Source organism: Giraffa tippelskirchi, chromosome 8 (genome assembly GCF_054371585.1).
Source record: "Giraffa tippelskirchi isolate mGirTip1 chromosome 8, T2T-mGirTip1v1.2.pri, whole genome shotgun sequence".
NCBI classification, from domain to species: domain Eukaryota; kingdom Metazoa; phylum Chordata; class Mammalia; order Artiodactyla; family Giraffidae; genus Giraffa; species Giraffa tippelskirchi.
This window is the reverse complement of record NC_137282.1, coordinates 17,292,254-17,311,371: the sequence shown is the minus strand read 5'-3', so window position 1 is coordinate 17,311,371 and position 19,118 is coordinate 17,292,254. Positions and strand designations below refer to the sequence as shown.

The 19,118-nt window shown below is 40.7% G+C and overlaps 1 protein-coding gene across 4 annotated transcripts in view; it reads left to right on the top strand.

Moving 5' to 3' along the window:
- The window catches only part of LOC145518681 (uncharacterized), a 188,955-nt gene that overhangs the window by 97,870 nt on the left and 71,967 nt on the right, over nt 1-19,118 (top strand). Inside the window, exon 8 of one of the 4 annotated variants that reach the window (XM_081523500.1) lies at nt 16,501-16,626. The exons of the other annotated variants lie outside the window; for them this stretch is intronic. Coding sequence (XP_081379626.1) covers nt 16,501-16,626 — 126 coding nt within the window. The remainder of the gene's footprint in view (nt 1-16,500; nt 16,627-19,118) is intronic. 4 annotated transcript variants of the gene reach the window in all.

Sequence of the window (19,118 nt, the reverse complement as noted above, 5' to 3'; positions counted from 1 at the left end):
TTCATTTCTTAAGGTGATCTGTTCTTACCTTTTTCTTCCCTTGGATAGTATGTACCAGAATTCTGTATTTTTAACATATATTTTGAGTTTTAAAGGATTGGTCTGTAAACCTATCATAGACTTAAGGTTTTTTCCCCTGAGACCTTGACACCTCACTAAAATTTTCGTTAGATAGGGCCTTTAATGAATGAGGTAATTAACTTAGATATTGTGGATGAAAATGCTATATTGAAAACAGAGAGCTTAAAAAAGGGTTTTGAGTTGGGATCACTTAATTTGACAATTTACTTAGATATTATTAACTTATTAACTAGTTTTCTGTTTTTTTATTTTTATTAAACATAAATATCACAATGACATTTAAACTCATATTCATAAAGAAAAGCCATTTAATAAGTTCAATATAGCCTGTGGGGCTTCCCTGGTGGCTCAGATGGTAAAGAACCCACCTGCAATTCGGGAGACCTGGGTTCAATCCCTGGGTTGGGAACATCCCCTGGAGGAGGGCATGGCAACCCACTCCAGTATTCTTGCCTGGAGAATCCCCATGGACAGAGGAGCCCGGCGGGCTACAGTCCATATGGTTGCAAAGAGTCAGACACGACTGAGTGACTAAGCACACTTAGATATAGTGTGTATCATTATTAAGGGTAATGGTTTCAGTTAAGAGATTTAAAAACAATTTTTTAAAAGAATATTTTAAAGTTTGTTTACTTTGGCTACACTGGGTCTTTGTTGTGGTGCTCTGTCTTTCTCTAGCTGCAGTGAGCTGGGTCTACTTTCTGGTTGCAGTGAATGGGCTTCTCATTTGAGTGGCTTCTCTTGTTGTAGAGCATGGCTGAGGGCGCAAAGACTTCAGTGGTTCCGGCGCACAGTCTCAGTTGCCCCATGGCCTGTGAGATTTTGCTGGATCAGGGATCGAGCCTGTGTCCTTTGCATTGGCAGGCAATTCTTAGCCACTGGACCACCAGGGAAGTCCTAACTTAAATGATTTATTGTTGACATTCATTCTATTTTCACAGACATATTACCATGTAAGGAAACTTCTCTTTCATACCTGGAGTGAGGTTGGCTCCATGAACAGTTCTGAAAACGAATACCTGTGATCCCAGTATTGGCTCTTACTTACACTAACAATTCCCCCCTCATGACTATTTATGGATTACTTAAACAGTATTATCATCTTGATGGTCAGCAGTTAGAAAGCAAGCTTTAGGGTGAAGTAGAGCCAACATAAATGAAGGTGACTACAGAATTGATATTGACTTTGCCTTTTTCCTTCCCTGACTTTTTAGATTGTTTTCTGCACATTTCTCATATCTCTTCTCCAGATTTATTTGAGGCACTTTTTCTTGCTCTAGGCCTCTCACTGATTTGAAACATGAAATAAAACATCAAAGACTTCCCTCATGTGAGTTTCAGATCTAACTCTACATTGACAGTATGGAGGGGCTCAATGTCATACCCAGCCTGTGAGTTCAGCTCAGCAGTGCCCTTCATTTGTCTGTACCGATCATAACATCTCATCCATGCTTGAATCTTAGGTGATCATTACTGAGTGACTGTAGATTCATCTTTGGAGTCAGGAAATCCCATTAAGCATCTTTTCTTGGGGCATTTAAAATTCATTTTTATTTATTTATTTATTTGCTGTACCTTGCAGCATGCAGGATCTTGGTTCCCCAGCCAGTGATGTAACCAGTACCCCTGCAGTGGAAGCCTGGATTCTTAACCACTGATTGTTGTTGTTAGGTTGCTAATTTGTGTCCAACTCTTTGTAACCCCCCCCAGACTGCAGCACTCCAGGCTTCCCTGTCCTTCACTATCTCCTAGAGTTTGTTCAAATTCATATCCACTGAGTTGGTGATGCCATCCAACCATCTCATTCCCCGTCGCCCCCTTCTCCTCCTGCCTTCAATCTTTCCCAACATCAGGGCCTTTTACAATGAGTCAGCTCATTGGTCCCACTGGACCACCAGGGAAGTTCCTGTTGGTGCAATTTGTTCTGTTACTTGTAAACATTCTGAACAAGCACACTTTTCTGGGTACAAAATGGCTAGGAAGGTAGATCATACTGGGAAAATTGAAATAAATAGTAGAAAGATCAAGCCAAATTGTCCTATTGCTCTATAAAGTTATATCTCAGATTATTTTCTTCTTAAGGTTAAGAAGTAAGCTTATCAAAATATATCTCTCAGTGTCCCAAATTGATAGACTTTAAAAATTGATATACTATAGCCAAATATCTAGATTCAGAAGGCATTGTTTACATCAAGGCCAAATCAACTATTATTTATGTGTATTTAATGTTTTTAGAGAAAAGTGTTGTAATAATTTGCTTTGTAAACATTGATTTTAACCGAGTCAAGTCCTGATATCTATACAGGATAGGTCTAAATTAAAAAAAAAAACAACAAACAAACCAAGAGGTCTTTATGTTTGAACTCCCTCAGTTCAATTCAGTTCAGTCACTCAGTCGTGTCTGACTCTTTGCGACCCCATGGACTGCAGCATGCCAACTGCAGCATCACCAACTCCCGGAATTGACTCAAATTCATCTCCATTGAGTCGATGATGCCATCCAACCATCTCATCCTCTGTTGTCCCCTTCTCCTCCCACCTTCAATCTTTCCCAGCATCAGGGTCTTTTCAAATGAGTTGGCTCTTCGAATCAGGTGGCCAAAGTATTGAAGTTTCAGCTTCTGCATCAGTCCTTCCAATGAATATTCAGGACTGATCACCTTTAGGATTGACTAGTTGGATCTCCTTGCAGTCCAAGGGACTCTCAAGAGTCTTCTCCAACACCACAGTTCAAAGCATTAATTCTTCGGTGCTCAGTATTCCCTTGTAACGATGCTCATGTACCGTCCTGCATGCGAGATCTTTAGCTGCAGCCTAAAAAATGTTTTAGGATGTTTTAGTTGAGGCATGTGGGATCTAGTTCCCTGACCGGAGATCAAACCCAATCTCCCTGCATTGGGAGCAGGGAGTCTAGTCACTGGACCACCAGGGAAGTACCCCATCCATCTTTTTTAGAAAGCATCACTACGAACAAAGCTAGTGGAGGTGATGGAATTCCAGTTGAGCTATTTCAAATCCTCAAAGGTGATGCTGTGAAAGTGCTGCACTCAATATGCTAGCAAATCTGGATAACTCAGCAGTGGCCACAGGACTGGAAAAGGTCAGTCTTCGTTCTAATCCCAAAGAAAGGCAATGCCAAAGAATGCTCAAACTACCGCACAATTGCACTCATCTCACATGCTAGTAAAGTAATGCTCAAAATTCTCCAAGCCAGGCTTCAGCAATACGTGAACTGTGAACTTCCAGATGTTCAAGCTGGTTTTAGAAAAAGCAGAGGAACCAGAGATCAAATTGCCAATATCTGCTGGATCATCGAAAAAGCAAGAGAGTTCCAGAAAAACATCTATTTCTGCTTTATTGACTATGCCAAAGCCTTTGACTGTGTGGATCACAATAAACTGTGGAAAATTCTGAAAGAGATGGTAATACCAGACCATCTGACCTGTCTCTTGAGAAACCTGTATGCAGGTCAGGAAGCAACAGTTAGAACTGGACATGGAATAACAGACTGGTTCCAAATAGGAAAAGGAGTACATCGAGGCTGTATATTGTCACCCTGCTTATTTAACTTATATGCAGAGTACATCATGAGAAACGCTGGGCTGGAAGAAACACAAGCTGGAATCAAGATTGCTGGGAGAAATATCAATAGCCTCAGATATGCGAATGACACCACCCTTATGGCAGAAAGTGAAGAAGAACTAAAGAGCCTCTTGATGAAGGTGAAAGAGGAGAGTGAAAAAGTTGGCTTAAAGCTCAACGTTCAGAAAACTAAGATCATGGCATCTGGTCCCATCATTTCATGGGAAATAGATGGGGAAACAGTGGAAACAGTGTCAGACTTTATTTTTTTGGGCTCCAGAATCACTGCTGATGGTGACTGCAGCCATGAAATTAAAAGACGCTTACTCCTTGGAAGGAAGGTTATGGCCAACCTAGATAGCATATTTAAAAGCAGAGACATTACTTTGCCAACAAAAGCACGTCTAGTCAAGGCTATGGTTTTTCCAGTGGTCATGTATGGATGTGAGAGTTGGACGGTGAAGAAAGCTGAGCGCCGAAGAATTGATGCTTTTGAGCTGTGGTGTTGGAGAAGACTCTTGAGAGTCCCTTGGACTGCAAGGAGATCCAATCAATCCATCCTAAAAGAGATCAGTCCTGGGTGTTCATTGGAAGGTCTGATGTTGAAGCTGAAACTCCAATACCTTGGCCACCTCATGCGAAGAGTTGACTCATTGGAAAAGACCCTAATGCTGGGTAGGATTGGGGGCAGGAGGAGAAGGGGACGACAGAGGATGAGATGGTTGGATGGCATCACCGACTCGATGGACATGGGTTTGGGTAGACTCTGGGAATTGGTGATGGACAGGGAGGCCTGGCGTGCTGCAATTCATGGGGTCGCAAAGAGTCGGACACGACTGAGCGACTGAACTGAACTGATCTTCAGTTTGCTCTTTCAAGAGTTGAATTTAGAATATAACCTGGCTGGGCAATTTTGAGTCTATCTCTTGGTGATGAATCACTGACCATTCAACCATATAATTTCTGGCTGGGGTTACTTTAACCAGTGGCAGATTTGCCAAATCTGCCAAACAACACTTTGCATGACAAACTACGTTCTATCTGTATGCATCTGAGCTTTCTAAATAGTATTTGCAGAACATTTGTTTATATCATGAAGTTTCCAAATATTTGATTCAATTGTTGAGCGGGAAAGTGTTGATTCCAGGACAGTAGAATTGGTTGTTTTCCCTACCCATTTTGCACATATTTCACTCCATTAAGTCTAGACTTATGACATTTAGTAAAGGATTTATTCGTCACAGTTCTACTACAAATAGGACATCCCGTTGTGAATGTTTTTCGAAAATGTATTGCAATCCCTTCAATGCTTCACTTGACTGTGTAGAGACTGTCAAAACCGAGAGCCTTTAGATTTTTGCTGAATGCCTCCTTTTTATTACCAATCATTTAAAACTGATGAGAAAAACACAAAAAGCCCTGGGGTGAAGGTTCTAGGCAGGTGTGGGGAGGGGCCCCCCAGAAAGTAGCCAGATTACCTTTCCCAATGTCGGGTCAAAATGAGCGACAACTCACAAGACATATTTTTGCTTGCTCTCCTAATGTTGGGTGTATCTCATTAGATATATTGAATTATGTTTGCAAACAGGCAGAGAAAATTCAAGCTGTGTGTAGTTTCCTAGAGGTAACTTTTGTAGCAGGGAGGTTTTCTCATTCTTCCTATTAGTGACTAGGAGTGGGAAATGCTGCTTCTCTGATTCTGAAGATGTTTGTTTTCTTTTTCCTCTAAAGTGAGTTCCATTAGGTTGACTCTGTCTCGTACTTCCTTCTGATCTTGGGTGGCCTCAGCCTGCAACAGCTCAGAGCAGGGCTTGGGTTCCCAGCCAGAGACAGGCTGGATAACAGCAGTGAAAGCACCAGATCCTAGCCACTAGACCAGGCCTAGACCAGGCCCCTGGCCCCTGGCCCTGGTCCCTGGCCCCTGGCCCTTTGGCTTTGCAGTAAAGAATTTCCACAAAGAGGGAAAGTGGTGAAGCAAGTAAAGTATTTATTAAGAGGAAAAAGAGTACAGTATGTGTGGATAGACACAGGTGAAGACTCAGAGGGAGAGTCCCTGAGTTGTGCCCTCATGGCAGTTTATTTTTATTAAAGTCTGTTTATTTTTAATTAAAGGATAATTGCTTTACAATATTGTGTTGGTTTCAGCCACACATCAGCATGAAATCAGCCATAGATATACATACGTCCCCTCCCTCTTGAACCCCTCTCCCACTTCTCATCCCACCCCACTCCTCTAGATTGATGCAGAGCACTGGTTTGACCTCCCTGAGTGGTAGAGCAAATACCCACTGGCTATCTGTTTTACATATGGTAATGTATATTTCCATGCTACTCTCTCCATTCGTCCCACCCTCTTCTTCCCTACCCTGTGTCTACAAGTCTGTTCTCTATGCCCTGCAAATAGGTTCATAGTACCATCTTTTTAGATTTCATATATATATATGTGTTAATATGCAATGTTTTTCTCTTCTCACTTACTTCATTCTGTATAATAGGCTCTGAGTTCATCCACCTCATTAGAACTGACTCAGATGCATTCCTTTTTATGGCTGAGTAATATTCCATTGTATATATGTACCACAGCTTCTTTATCCATTCATATGTTGATGGGCATCTAGGTTGCGTCCATGTCGTAGCTGTTGTAAATAGGGATTTACAACGCATGTATTGGGATACATGTGTCTTTTCCAATTATAATTTTCTCAGGGTATATGCCCAGTAGTGGGATTGTTGGTTCATATGTTAAGTTTTATTTTTAGTTTTTTTTTAAGGAATCTCCATACTGTCTTCCATAGTGGCTGTGTCAATTTACATTCCCACCAACAGTGCAAGAGGGTTCGCTTTTCTTCACACCCTCTCCAGCATTTGTTGTTTGTGGATTTTTTGATAATGGCCCTTCTGACAGGCATGGGTTTATCTCTGGGCTTTCTCTCTTATTCCATTGGTCTGTATTTCATTTTTGTGCCTCATGGCAGTTTAAATCATTTATGTGGGGCATTTCTTCTGGTTTTTCTTTGACCAATCATTCTGATTTTCTTGGTTCATAATCCATATTTGGTATATCTCAGGATCCATTTGTGAGCACATATTTCTTAGCCAAGACGGGTTCTACCCCAAAGTTGTATAGGTAGAGCACCCCTTAACATTGCTCCCTCTATAAACTCCTAGGAGCCCTTCTGTGCATGTGTGGTTGAGGAGGTCTCCTGACTTTGGGGCCCTCCTCCGTTAATTGTCCTGCTATTCTCGTCTTGGAGTTTTGATCAATATGGAATGAATCTCCAATTGCTTTACCCCGAGGGGCCATCTACCTCCTGTCTCAATTCTGTCTTGGTGGTGGAATAGCATCTGATTAGCAAATCAGATTACTTGTAGTTAGTGATTAGATTAATTGTGTGTGCTCTTTTCAGCTTGTTTTCCTCTTGGGAAGGAGGTTGCCCTGGGAGGGTGGATGTTCCTCTATGCTCTTTCCTATCCACAAGGCTGGGTCTATCTACTGACTACCACTCCCTGGGATGCAGGCAGATGTGTGTGTGTGCTGCTGGGATTCAGTGAACATGTCTTCCTGCCCATCTGTATCTTTATAAATGCTGATGTATCTTTATAAATGCTGATGTTTTATTCTCCATTTGTAGTCTTTTCTTTTTCAAATTGTTCAGATCCCTGTTTGGGAAGAGGGGTGCTATTTATTGGTGTTCCTCCAAGACTTCAACTGCAACCCAGAGTGGTCCTTTGAAGACCGAATGCAGAACTCTGGTTACCCGCCATCGCTATAGGAGAGATCCAAGTTCAAGCCAATTGCCTAAAATGGCAATTGGCAATGATAGTTTATCCCTCAAGATAATTTCTGTGTAAAGAGCCTGGTGATATTAATTTAACCAATGGAAAAGCTGATCAGCGTTAAACCTACAGGAAGAGGTCAGAGCAGAAGAAAGCTGTGTGTCAGTGACAGGGAACTCTGATTTCTTTCTGAGGAAAAAACTGCTGATACATCTCTTCATTTCAAATGAGGTGCTATCACATTGCTCCAGAAGTGAGCACTTCTGTGTAACAACTGTCCACTTCACTTCACGTTCCACAACAACAGTGGCAACTATTAAGCCTTATTTTTTTCCCCAAAGTTTTCCTAGCCTAAATTTTATTTATTATTTTAATTTTTTTTGGTTGCATGGCACGGTGCATGGGATCTTACTTCCCAACCAGGAATAGGATCTTTGGAAGCATGGAATCTTAACCGGTGAACCATCAGGGAGTCCCAAGCCTTACTCTTGAGCATTAATCGGCATCCTGAATTTTAGCCTGGGTCAATGCTATAATGGGTGGATGCTGGGACTTATAAGGCAGAGTTCTTATGATAGATGTATGTGCATTATGGCTTCCCTGGTGGCTCAGACAGTAAAGACTTCATCTGCAGTGCAGGAGACCCCAGTTAGATCCCTGAGTCTGGAAGATCCCCTGGAGAAGGGAATCTCATGCCATTCCAGTATTCTTGCCTGGAGAATCCCATGGACAGAGGAGCCTGGTGGGCTACAGTCCATGGGGTCACAAAGAGTCAGACATGACTGAGTGACTCACACTCACTCACTCATGTGCATTATAAATTGGTTTTTCCCTCCAATATGTAAATAACCTGATGTTCCATACAGAAAATCCTAAGAGATTCATTAAAACTATAAGTGAGTTCAGCAAAGTCTTAGGATAGAGGATCAATATAAAAAAGTCAATTGTAATTTTATACATTTGTAATGAACAAACTGAAAGTGAAATTAAGAAAGCAATTCCAATTCACAATAGCACAAAAAATAATAACATTCTTAAGGATATATTTAACAAAAGAAGTGCAAAGTGTATACTCTGGAATCATAAATCATTGATGAAATAAATTCAAGAGGATCTAAATATATGGAAAAAACATCTTCTGTTCATGGATCAGAGGACTTAACACTGGTAAGATGATAATACTCTCCAGACTCATCTACAGATTCAGCACAATCCCTTTCAGAGTCTTAGGTGATTTTTTGGTAGAAATTGACAAGCTAATTCCAAAATTTATACCAATTGATATGGGCTATTGGATTATAAATAATTTTATTCTTTGTGATTTTTCTATTTTACAGCTCTTCCATATTAAATAGGCATTTCCTTTAGAATTAGGAAAATAACTTTTTAATGTTATAAACAGGAACATTTTGGAATGTTTGCCATTCAAAAAGTGGGTTTAAATAGTAAATATTTTAATACTAGGAGCACATATCCCATTATTTTAGGTAATAGTGTGTTTTTAGCCCATATAAAAGCCAGCATCCCTTCTTCAAATATGGCTAAACTATTCTTAAACATCTATAGAGAAATAGACCAGAATTTTAAGATATTTAAGGTGCCAACTACTTATTTAATTAACACTTGATAAAATCATAATTGGGTATATTTGTATGTTTTATGAAACAAAGCTGAATAGTATTGGATAGAAATGGAACATTACTTCCATGTTGCAGAGAGCGTATCAGTTCAATTCAGCTCAGTTGTTTAGTCACGTCCAGCTCTTTGCAACCCCATGGACTGCAATACGCCAGGCTTCTCTGTCTACCGTCAACTGCCAGAGCCTACTCAAACTCATGTCCATCAAGTCAGTGATGCCATCCAACCATCTCATCCTCTGTTGTCCCCTTCTCTTCCTACCTTCAATTTTTCCCAGCATCAGAGTCTTTTCCAATGAGTCAGCTGTTCACATCAGGTGGCCAAAGTATTAGAGTTTCAGCTTCAGCATCAGTCCTTCCAATGAATATTCAGGACTGATTTCCTTTAGGATGGACTGGTTGGATCTCCTTGCAGTCCAAGGGACTCTCAAGAGTCTTCTCCAATACCACAGTTCAAAAACATCAATTCTTCAGTGCTCAGCTTTCTTTATAGTCCAACTCTCACATCCAAACATGACTACTGGAAAAACCATAGCCTTGACTAGACAGACCTTTGTTGGCAAAGGAATGTCTCTGCTTTTTAATATGCTGTCTAGGTTGGTCATAACTTTTCTTCCAAGGAGTAAGCATCTTTTAATTTCATGACTACAGTCACCATCTGCAGTGATTTTGGAGCCCCCCAAAATAAATTCTGTTACTATTTCCATTGTTGCCCCATCTATTTGCCATGAAGTGATGGGACCAGATGCCATGATCTTAGTTTTCTGAACGTTGAGTTTTAAGCTAACTTTTTCACTCTCCTCTTTCACTTTCATCAAGAGGCTCTTTAGTTCTCCACTTTTTGTCATAAGGATGGTGTCATCTGCGTATCTGAGGTTATTGATATTTCTCCCAGCAATCTTGATTCCAGCTTGTGCTTCATCCATTCCAGCATTTCTCATGTTGTACTCTGCATATAAGTTAAATAAGGAGGGTGACAATATACAGCCTTGACATATTCCTTTCCCAATTTGGAACCAGTCCATTGTTTCATGTTCAGTTCTAACTATTGCTTCTTGACCTGCATACAGGTTTCTCAAGAGGCAGGTCAGGTGGTCTGGTGTTCCCATCTCTTGAAGAAGTTTCCACAGTTTGTTGTGATCCACACAGTCAAAGGCTTTGGTGTAGTCAATAAAGCAGAAGTAGGTGTTTTTCTGGAACTCTCTTGCTTTTTTGATGATCCAACGGATGTTGGCAATTTGATCTCTGGTTCCTCTGCCTTTTCTAAAACCAGATTGAACATCTGGAAGTTCACGGTTCACGTACTGTTGAAGCCTGGCTTGGAGAATTTTGAACATTACTTTACTTGCATGTGAGATGAGTGCAATTGTGCAGTAGTTTGAGCATTCTTTGACATTACCTTTCTTTGGGATTGGAATGAAAACTGACCTTTTCCAGTCCTGTGGCCACTGCTGAGTTTTCCATATTTGCTGGCATATTGAGTGCAGCACTTTCACAGCATCATCTTTTAGGATTTGAAATAGCTCAACTGGAATTCCATCACCTCCACTAGCTTTGTTTGTAGTGATGCTTCCTAAGGCCCACTTGAGTTTGCATTCCAAGATATCTGGTTCTAGATGAGTGATCACACCATTGTGGTTATCTTGGTCATGAAGATCTTTTTTTGTGTAGTTCTTCTATGTGTTCTTGCCACCTCTTCTTAATATCTTCTGCTTCTGTTAGGTCCATACCACTTCTGTCCTTTATTGTGCCCACCTTTGCATGAAATATTCCCTTGGTATCTCTAATTGTAATGTAAATCAGACAGTTAAATATGTTAGTGATATACAAGAATGCAGGTAATATTTAGCAAAATGAAATTAGCCAACAAGGCAATGTTTTGCAAAATATTTAATTGCCAATTGAGTAGCTGTCTGAACTAGGTTGAATGGTAAACAGAGACAGAGGCTATAATCACTGTTGCTGTTTGCAGAGGACAAGGTGGGTTAGTGGGTTAAGGCATGTGTGATTGAACTAGAGGTAAGGTAAGTGATATAGTAAATATATGAGGTTGGTTCTTTTTTTTTGGCCGCTCCACGTGGCATGTGTGATCTTAGTTCTCTGACCAGGGTTCAAACGTGTGACCACTGCCTTGGAAGTGCCAAGTCTTAACCACTGCACCACTAGGGAAGTCCCTATGAGCTTTGTTCTTCTCTAAATTCAAACAACTTTGTGTTCAGTCTTCTCTTGCTCCCCATAAGACACTAGAAGTTGATCTGTTTTCCACAATTTACTGAAGAAGAATGCTGCAACCTCACTCTTAGATTTGTAGTATCTTTTTCTCCAGGGAATTCTGTTCCTTTGATGGAAATGCACATTTACGATTTCTCTCTTGTTTAGTCCATGAAATTGGGGTCAGCCAGATGGTCAGCATGACTGATTTTATTCCTTATACAAGTAGCATTAATGGAAATGAATGCCTAGCCTTGCATTTTATGTAGTACAGATGCTGGTTAGTTAAGCTTGCTTATGAATCATATTTTATCCATAAACTCCAGTGTATTCTATTTAGAACCTCAGAGTAAGAAACTAATAAATACAGTTAAACTCTTAATCCAGAGAGGTTTCAGTTTTTTGCTTCATTTTGTATTCTCCTTTTTCCTCTCTCAACGCTTGTAGTAAAGTGATCAAAAGAAACAGATCCAGATCCAGGCTGTGTGGTTTAGTATTCTAATTCCTACTTAATTGTTGGATGGAGGTCCTATTGAATTTTGAAGTGTTAGCAGAGGAAGGGTATTGATGTAGTTTGGAATGAACAGGTGTGGAAAAAGTTTTCATGGGATGGATTTCTGTCCTTATTTTTATAAAAAGCATACCCCCAGGAAAAGGGATCAGGGTCTGTTAACCTAATCACCATTTCCACATTGTGAGAAGAAAATGGGCTGTTATTTTTTATTTTTTTGCCACAATGATTAGTTTAAGCGCTCAGCCTTTGGGCTTCTGAGAGCTAATGTCGGTTTCCATGGGAACAGCAGTGCAGGCAGCCCCTGAGTTGTTAGGCGCTTCTATTAATACAATCTGGGGAAGCTCCTGTCTGAGTGTAGGCCAAGTGTTTCCCCAGCATCTTTGGTCATTTAGTCACAAGTGACTTGAGCCTGTGGAGATACCTTGAGATGTAAGTATTTGAAATATATGTTATATTAAAATGAGTATGTGTATATTATAATGTATATGTTATATATACATATATTATAATATATACATTATAATGTATACTGTATAATTTTTTATGGGACTAAGAAATGATTTGAAAAAATAAAGTGATTTAAGGAAGGCTATATAGTGTAAAGGACTTCCCTGGTAGCTCAGATGGTAAAGAACCTTCCTGCAGTGTAGGAGACCTGGGTTCAATCCCTGGGTTGTAAAGATCCCATGGAGGAGAAAATGGCAACCCACTCCAGTATTCTTGCCTGGCAAATCCCATGGACAGAGAAGCCTGGTGGGCTACAGTCCATGGGGTCACAAAGAGTTGGACATGACTGAACGATTGACACTTTCACTTCACTTTCATATAGTGTAAAACAGATCTCTTGTCCTTAAACTTTAATTTGGGTGGGACTGGGGTGGGAGAGAGGGAGGTTCAAAAAGGAGGGAGCAGATGTGTACTTATAGCTGATTCATGTTGTTGTACAGCAGAAACTAACACAACAATTGTCCTCCAATTAAAAATTTTAAAAATTAAAAAATAATAAAATTCTTTTAGTAATTAAAAAAGAAACTTTTAATTTATTTCAGTAGTCAAGTCTCCTGTATTCCATGCTCAAAGCAAAGATCTTAAAATACTCTACAAAGACTATGCCAACCAAATGCTCATTCTTCATTCCTAACTTGAACTTCTGCCCTGAATCCTTGCCTCTTTTTCTCTACTGTGAACTGGGATGTGTAAACAAGAAAGAAATTTAAATATCCCAACTTTTAAGTCCTTATGTGTCTCAAGTCTGGGAAAATCTGTAGTGGTTAGGTCTTTGATTTTTCTGCTCTGGACCTTACGCTGGACACTCATGTTGCTAAGAAGGAAAGCAGTCTTCCCCGAAGGGCCCTGGAACAAAAACCCAGAGCAGCCTCTCAGAACTCTTCAGAGGCTCCAAAGCCCCATGAAGGCTTTGTGCTGTAAGGATCCCTCAGATTTTATAGTCCTCTCACATAGAATCCCCACACATCCATCCATTCATTCCTTCAACAAATACTCACATCTGCTGGGTGCCTGGCCCTTGCTAAGAGTGTGTATGTGTGTTAGTCGCTCAGTCGTGTCTGACTCTTTGTGACCCCATGGACTGTAGCCCACCAGGCTTCTCTGTCCATGGGATTCTCCAGGCAAGAGTACTGGAGTGGGTGCTAAGAGTGTAATACTAACAAAATCTGCCTTTGTGAGTCTGAGAGTGTGTTGGGGAAAGGCTGTCCCAGAAGCAAACAGACAACTCATTATATAATAACAGGCTACTAGAAGTATTATGAGATTTCTGTGAAAAATAATTAGGGATGAGATCTAATTTATCTGGGAGTAGGATTCATACGGAGAAGGCAATGGCACCCCACTCCAGTACTCTTGCCTGGAAAATTCTATGGACAGAGGAGCCTGGTGGCTGCAGTCCATGGGGTCGCTAAGAGTCGGACACGACTGAGCAACTTCACTTTTACTTTTTTTCCCCTTTCATGCACTGGAGAAGGAAATGGCAACCCACTCCAGTGTTCTTGCCTGGAGAATCCCAGGGACGGCGGAGCCTGGTGGGCTGCCGTCTGTGGGGTCGCACAGAGTCGGACACGACTGAAGCGACTTAGCAGCCGCAGGATTCATACAAGTACTGAGTCTGAGATATGTGGGCTGGGCTGGACGCAAGAGGATGTCTCCTGGGTTGGAACCTTTTCCCAACTCCTCTTTCTGCCTTGGCTGTCACCTCTATTGAGCATCTTTATGGTGGTCTGTTGGGTTTCCCAGGTAGCTCAGTGGTAAAGAATCTGTGCACCAATGCAGAAGACGCAGGAGATGTGGGTTCGATCCCTGGGTCAGGCAGATCCCCTGGAGAAGGAAATGGCAACTCACTCCAGTACTGTTGCCTGGGAAATCTCATGGGCAGAGGAGCCCAGTGGGCCACAGTTCATGGGGTCGCAAAGAGGCGGACATGACTGAGCAACTAAGCCGTGGTGGTCTGTTAGTGCTCTTTCATCAGGTTTTGTCTTTAATTGTATCATAGATGTCCTACCTGTGACTCAGAAGGTAAAGAATCTGCTTGGAATGTGGGAGACCCAGGTTTGATCCCTGGGTTTGGAAAATACCTTGGAGAAGGAAATGGCAACCCACTCCAGTCCTCTTTGAAGAATGGGAGGTTAGCTGGGTGACTTTGAGCAGCAATTATGTGGCGAGCCGTGAAATAACAACCCAAAGGCATCCATACAGCAAAAGAACGATGCAGACAACAGGGTACCTGAGGTCCGTGGGTGGAGGTGGTTGAGTGTTTCCTGCGGACGGAAGGACTTGCACTGTGCTAAGAAGTTTCTTCTGCATCCAGTCTTGTGCTCTGAGGCTGCAGCTGCTGCCGAGTCCAGAGCTCTCCTGGCCGTACCCTTCTGTCCTGTGTGGCCAGGCAAGTGCAGTGCTGTGGGGGGCCTGGCCACAGGTCACTGACTGAGAACTCATCTGATGATCCCCAGCAGGGACATGGTGAGGTACTGCAGTCAGTCGCATTGCCCAGGGGGAGTCATGGCACGTGCTACAGGAAACGATTAGCTCAGCCTGGGAGATGGCCAGTACCTCTCTCCTTGTCCAGACTGATCAACAATTTATGCTGGGTGAGTGGAAATTGACTTTGACCTCATTCATTTTATTGCTTATGAAATCATGGCAGTGACTGTAGACTTTTAGTTTAAACATTTATATAGTTAGGTAGTTTTGTTTTCATGAAGCTGCACTTAATGAACAGGCACATTTCAAATGCTAGCATGTAGCTGTTAATGAATGATTAATTCTATGTCTCTAAAAGTCAGCTTTCTGTTAGAATTAGCTCTATAAGGCACATGACTAATGAATTCAGGTATTCCATGTTCAGTTTAGTTTAGTTCAGTTTAGTTCAGTCGCTCAGTCGTGTCTGACTCTTTGTGACCCCATGGACTGCAGTACACGAGGCTTCCCTGTCCATCACCAACTTCCGGAGCTTACTCAAACTCATGTCCATCAAGTTGGTGATGCCATCCAACCATTTCATCCTCTGTCATCCCCTTCTCCTCCCACCTTCAATCTTTCCCAGCATCAGGGTCTTTTCTAATGAGCCAGTTCTTTGCATCAGGTGGCCAAAGTATTGGAGTTTCAGCTTCAGCATCAGTCCTTCCGATGAATATTCAGGATTGATTTCCTTTAGGATGGACTGGTTGGATCTCCTTGCTGTCCAAGGAACTCTCAAGAGTCTTCTCCAACACCACAGTTCAAAAGCATCAATTCTTCAGTGCTCAGCCTTCTTTATGGTCCAACTCTCACATCCATACATGACTACTGGAAAAACCATAGCCTTGACTAAACAGAACTTTGTTGGCAAAGTAATGTCTCTGCTTTTTAATATTCCATGTTACAGCTTGGGAAATTGGCACTTCCCTGTGCTAAGGATTGGAGCTGGGAGCAAGTCTTCCTTTCTCCCTTCTACATGGTTGTTTTTTTCAACATTGTGTGCTCTACTGTGTGCCAGGATGTCTGAAGGATCTTGAGAGATCTGGCATAAAGTATTCCATATATATACATATATGGAATTATTTGTATGTAATTCATATTTTACATCTATATGAAAGTGAAAGTTGCTCAGTCGTGTCCGACTCTTTGCGACTCCATGGACTATACAGTCCATGGAATTCTTCAGGCCAGAATACTGGAATGGGTAGTCTTTCCCTTCTTCAGAGGATCTTCCCAACCCAGGGATTAAATCCAGGTCTCCCGCATTGCAGGAGGCTTCTTTACCAGCTGAGCCACGAGGGAAACCCAAGAATACTGGAGTGGGTAGCCTATCCCTTCTCCAGGGAATCTTCCTCTTATATATATAAGCCCAAATTATATGTTTTAACACACATATATTATATGGAAAGATATATAGATATATGTCTCTATCTATTGAGAGACATGAATACTAACAAATGACTAGGAATAGCAGTTTGACATGGTGTTATCAGGGGGCACGCACAGCATGCTATGGAGTATAAGAAGGAAAGACTCCCTGAGAACATGCATTGAGTTTGAGTTCAAAGGGAGATGCAGGTACTAGCTGGTGAACTCTATGTATCAGGAGGTTGGGGAGTAGACAGTATTTTGGGGAGAGGGAGAATTATAGGCTAAGTGTCAAATGCAAAGGAAAGCATGTATTCTTTTCTTTAGGGTTTTAAAATTTGATTTATATTTGATTTGTAGGTGTATAGAACAGAATTTATCAATGAAGTCACCTGGTCCTGAAATTTTCTTTGAGGGAATGCTTTTGATTAAGAACTCAATTTTGTTAATAGATATTGAATTAATAGACCTCCTATTACTTCTTGGGTAAGTTTTGTTAAATAGTACTTTTCAAAGATTTTGCCCATTTAATCTATATTATCAAATTTTTTGGCAGGAGGTTTTTCCTAGTATTCCCTTCTTACATTTTTAATGTCTAAGATTTGTAGTGAAGTCTCTTCTACTATTCCTAATATTGGTAATAGGTGTTCTCTCTTTTTCCTGAATTGATCTTGGTAGGTATTTATCACCTCCAAAGAAATGACTTTTGGTCTTGTTTATGTCTTTTTCTCTGTTGTCTGTCTACTTTCTGTTCATTGATTTTTGCTTTTATTTTTACTATTGACATGTTTCTACTTCCTTTAGGTTAATATTGCTATTCTTTAGAGAGACTTTTGAGTTAGAAGCTTAGATCCATCACTCTCAATCTTTTTCCCCTAAAGTATCCATTTGAAAATAAAAATTTTCCCCTAAAGCACTGCTGTAGCTGCATGACACCTGCTACTGTTGCTCTTTCTTCATTTTCATTCTCTTTAATTCCAGTGTGATTAGAAGTATATTTTGCATGATTCTTTGACATTTTTTGAGGCCTACCTTACTACCGAGTATCTATTTTGGTAAACGCTCATAAGCGTTTGAAAAGTTTTCATTCCTTTCTTTTTCAGCTTTATTGAGATGTAATTGATAAGCAATATTGTTGAAGTTGGTGTACAACTTGCTGATTTGATACATTTATATATTGCAAAAATGATGGCCACCACAGTGTCAGCTGACACCTCCATCATGTCACATTAACCCTAACTCCCACTTCTTTTTTTGTGGTGAGAACATTTAAGAGACAGTCTCTTAGCAAGTTTCAAATATACAATATAGTAGCATTCCAGTACTCTTGCCTGGAAAATCTCATGGACAGAGGAGCCTGGTAGACTGCAGTCTATGGGGTCGCTAAGAGTTGGACATGACTGAGCGACTTCACTTTCACTTTTCACTCTCGTGCATTGGAGAAGGAAATGGCAACCCACTCCAATGTTCTTGCCTGGAGAATCCCAGGGATGGTGGAGCCTGGTGGGCTGCCATCTATGGGGTCGCACAGAGTTGGATCCGACTGAAGCAACTTAGCAGCAGCAGCAGCAGTATTAACAGTAATCACCACACTGTATTAGAAACCCAGAACTTACTCATATTATAAATGGAAGCTTGCAACCTTTTACCAGCCCTTTGATCTCCCCGTTTCCATCCACCTCCCACCCTCTGCCAGCTCCTAATAAGCACCATTCTACTATCTGTTTCTATGAGTTTAGCTTTTTCAGTTTCCACAGATAGGTTACGTTCTACAGTATTTGTTTTTCTTTGTCTGATTTCTCTTATCATAATGCCTTCAAGGTCCATCCATGTTGTCACAAGCAGTAGAATTTCCTTCTTTCTCATGGCTGAATAATATTCCTTTGTGTATATGCCACATCTTCTTTATCCATTCTTTTGTTGACAGATACATATTGTTTCCATATCTTGGCTATTGTGGATAATGCTGCAATGAACATGGGAGTACAGATACCTCTTTTAGATCCTGTTTTCATTTCCTTTGGATATATACTCAGATGTGGGACTGCCAGATCTTATGGTAGTTCTATTTAGAATATTTTGAGGAACCTCCATACTGTTTTCCATTGTGGCTGCATAAATTTACATTCCCTCCAACACATTAGAATTCTCTTTTCTTCACATTATTCTCAGCACCTGTTGATGACACTGCTTGATGCCAGACATTCTAACAGGTTTGAAGTCATACCTCATTGTGGTTTTGACTTGCATTTCTTTGATGATTAATCATGTTGAGCACCTTTTCGTGTGCCTATTGGCTATTTGTATATCTTTTTTGGAAAATATCTATTCAGTTCCTCTACCCATTTTTAACTGGATTTTTTGTTATTGAGTTATCTGAATTGTTTACATGTATTTTGAGTATTTATTCCTTATCAGAAATATACAAATGCTCTCCTTCCAGTCTCTTTGCCTTTACATTTTATTGACTGCCTCATAGAAGTATTTTTTTAGTCTTTTTAAAAAATGTGACATATATTGTGGCATAGTATCTGAATTATCTTTTTTTTGAATGTTTTTTCTTTTGGTCTCATTATTCTCACTCCACATACACAGCAGCTTTTTATAGTAAAACAATGTGAATAAAAGAAACTGAATGCTGTATGTGATGCTATTTTCCATTCAAGAAAGTTCGTACTTATTTTTTTCTGTTAGAAACTCAGTTTGAAGGGCATGTCACTTCAGTCTAGTCATGGAAGATCTCTGTTGGGACTGGGTTAGAGTTTTTCCTAAGATCTAGTTTACCTCTGGTTCATCCCTGGGCTAAGTTCTTTGTGGTCCCCATCTCCTTGGCATTGCTATTTACTAGAGGCTTCGACTCTGACCACTAGAGGCTTTCAATGTAGTTCTTGAGGTTCTTGCCCTACATAGTTTTAAAGTCTTGGAGATGTTTTAAGTGCAGTAATATATGTCAGAAAAGACTCTCTTGTGTGTGTGTG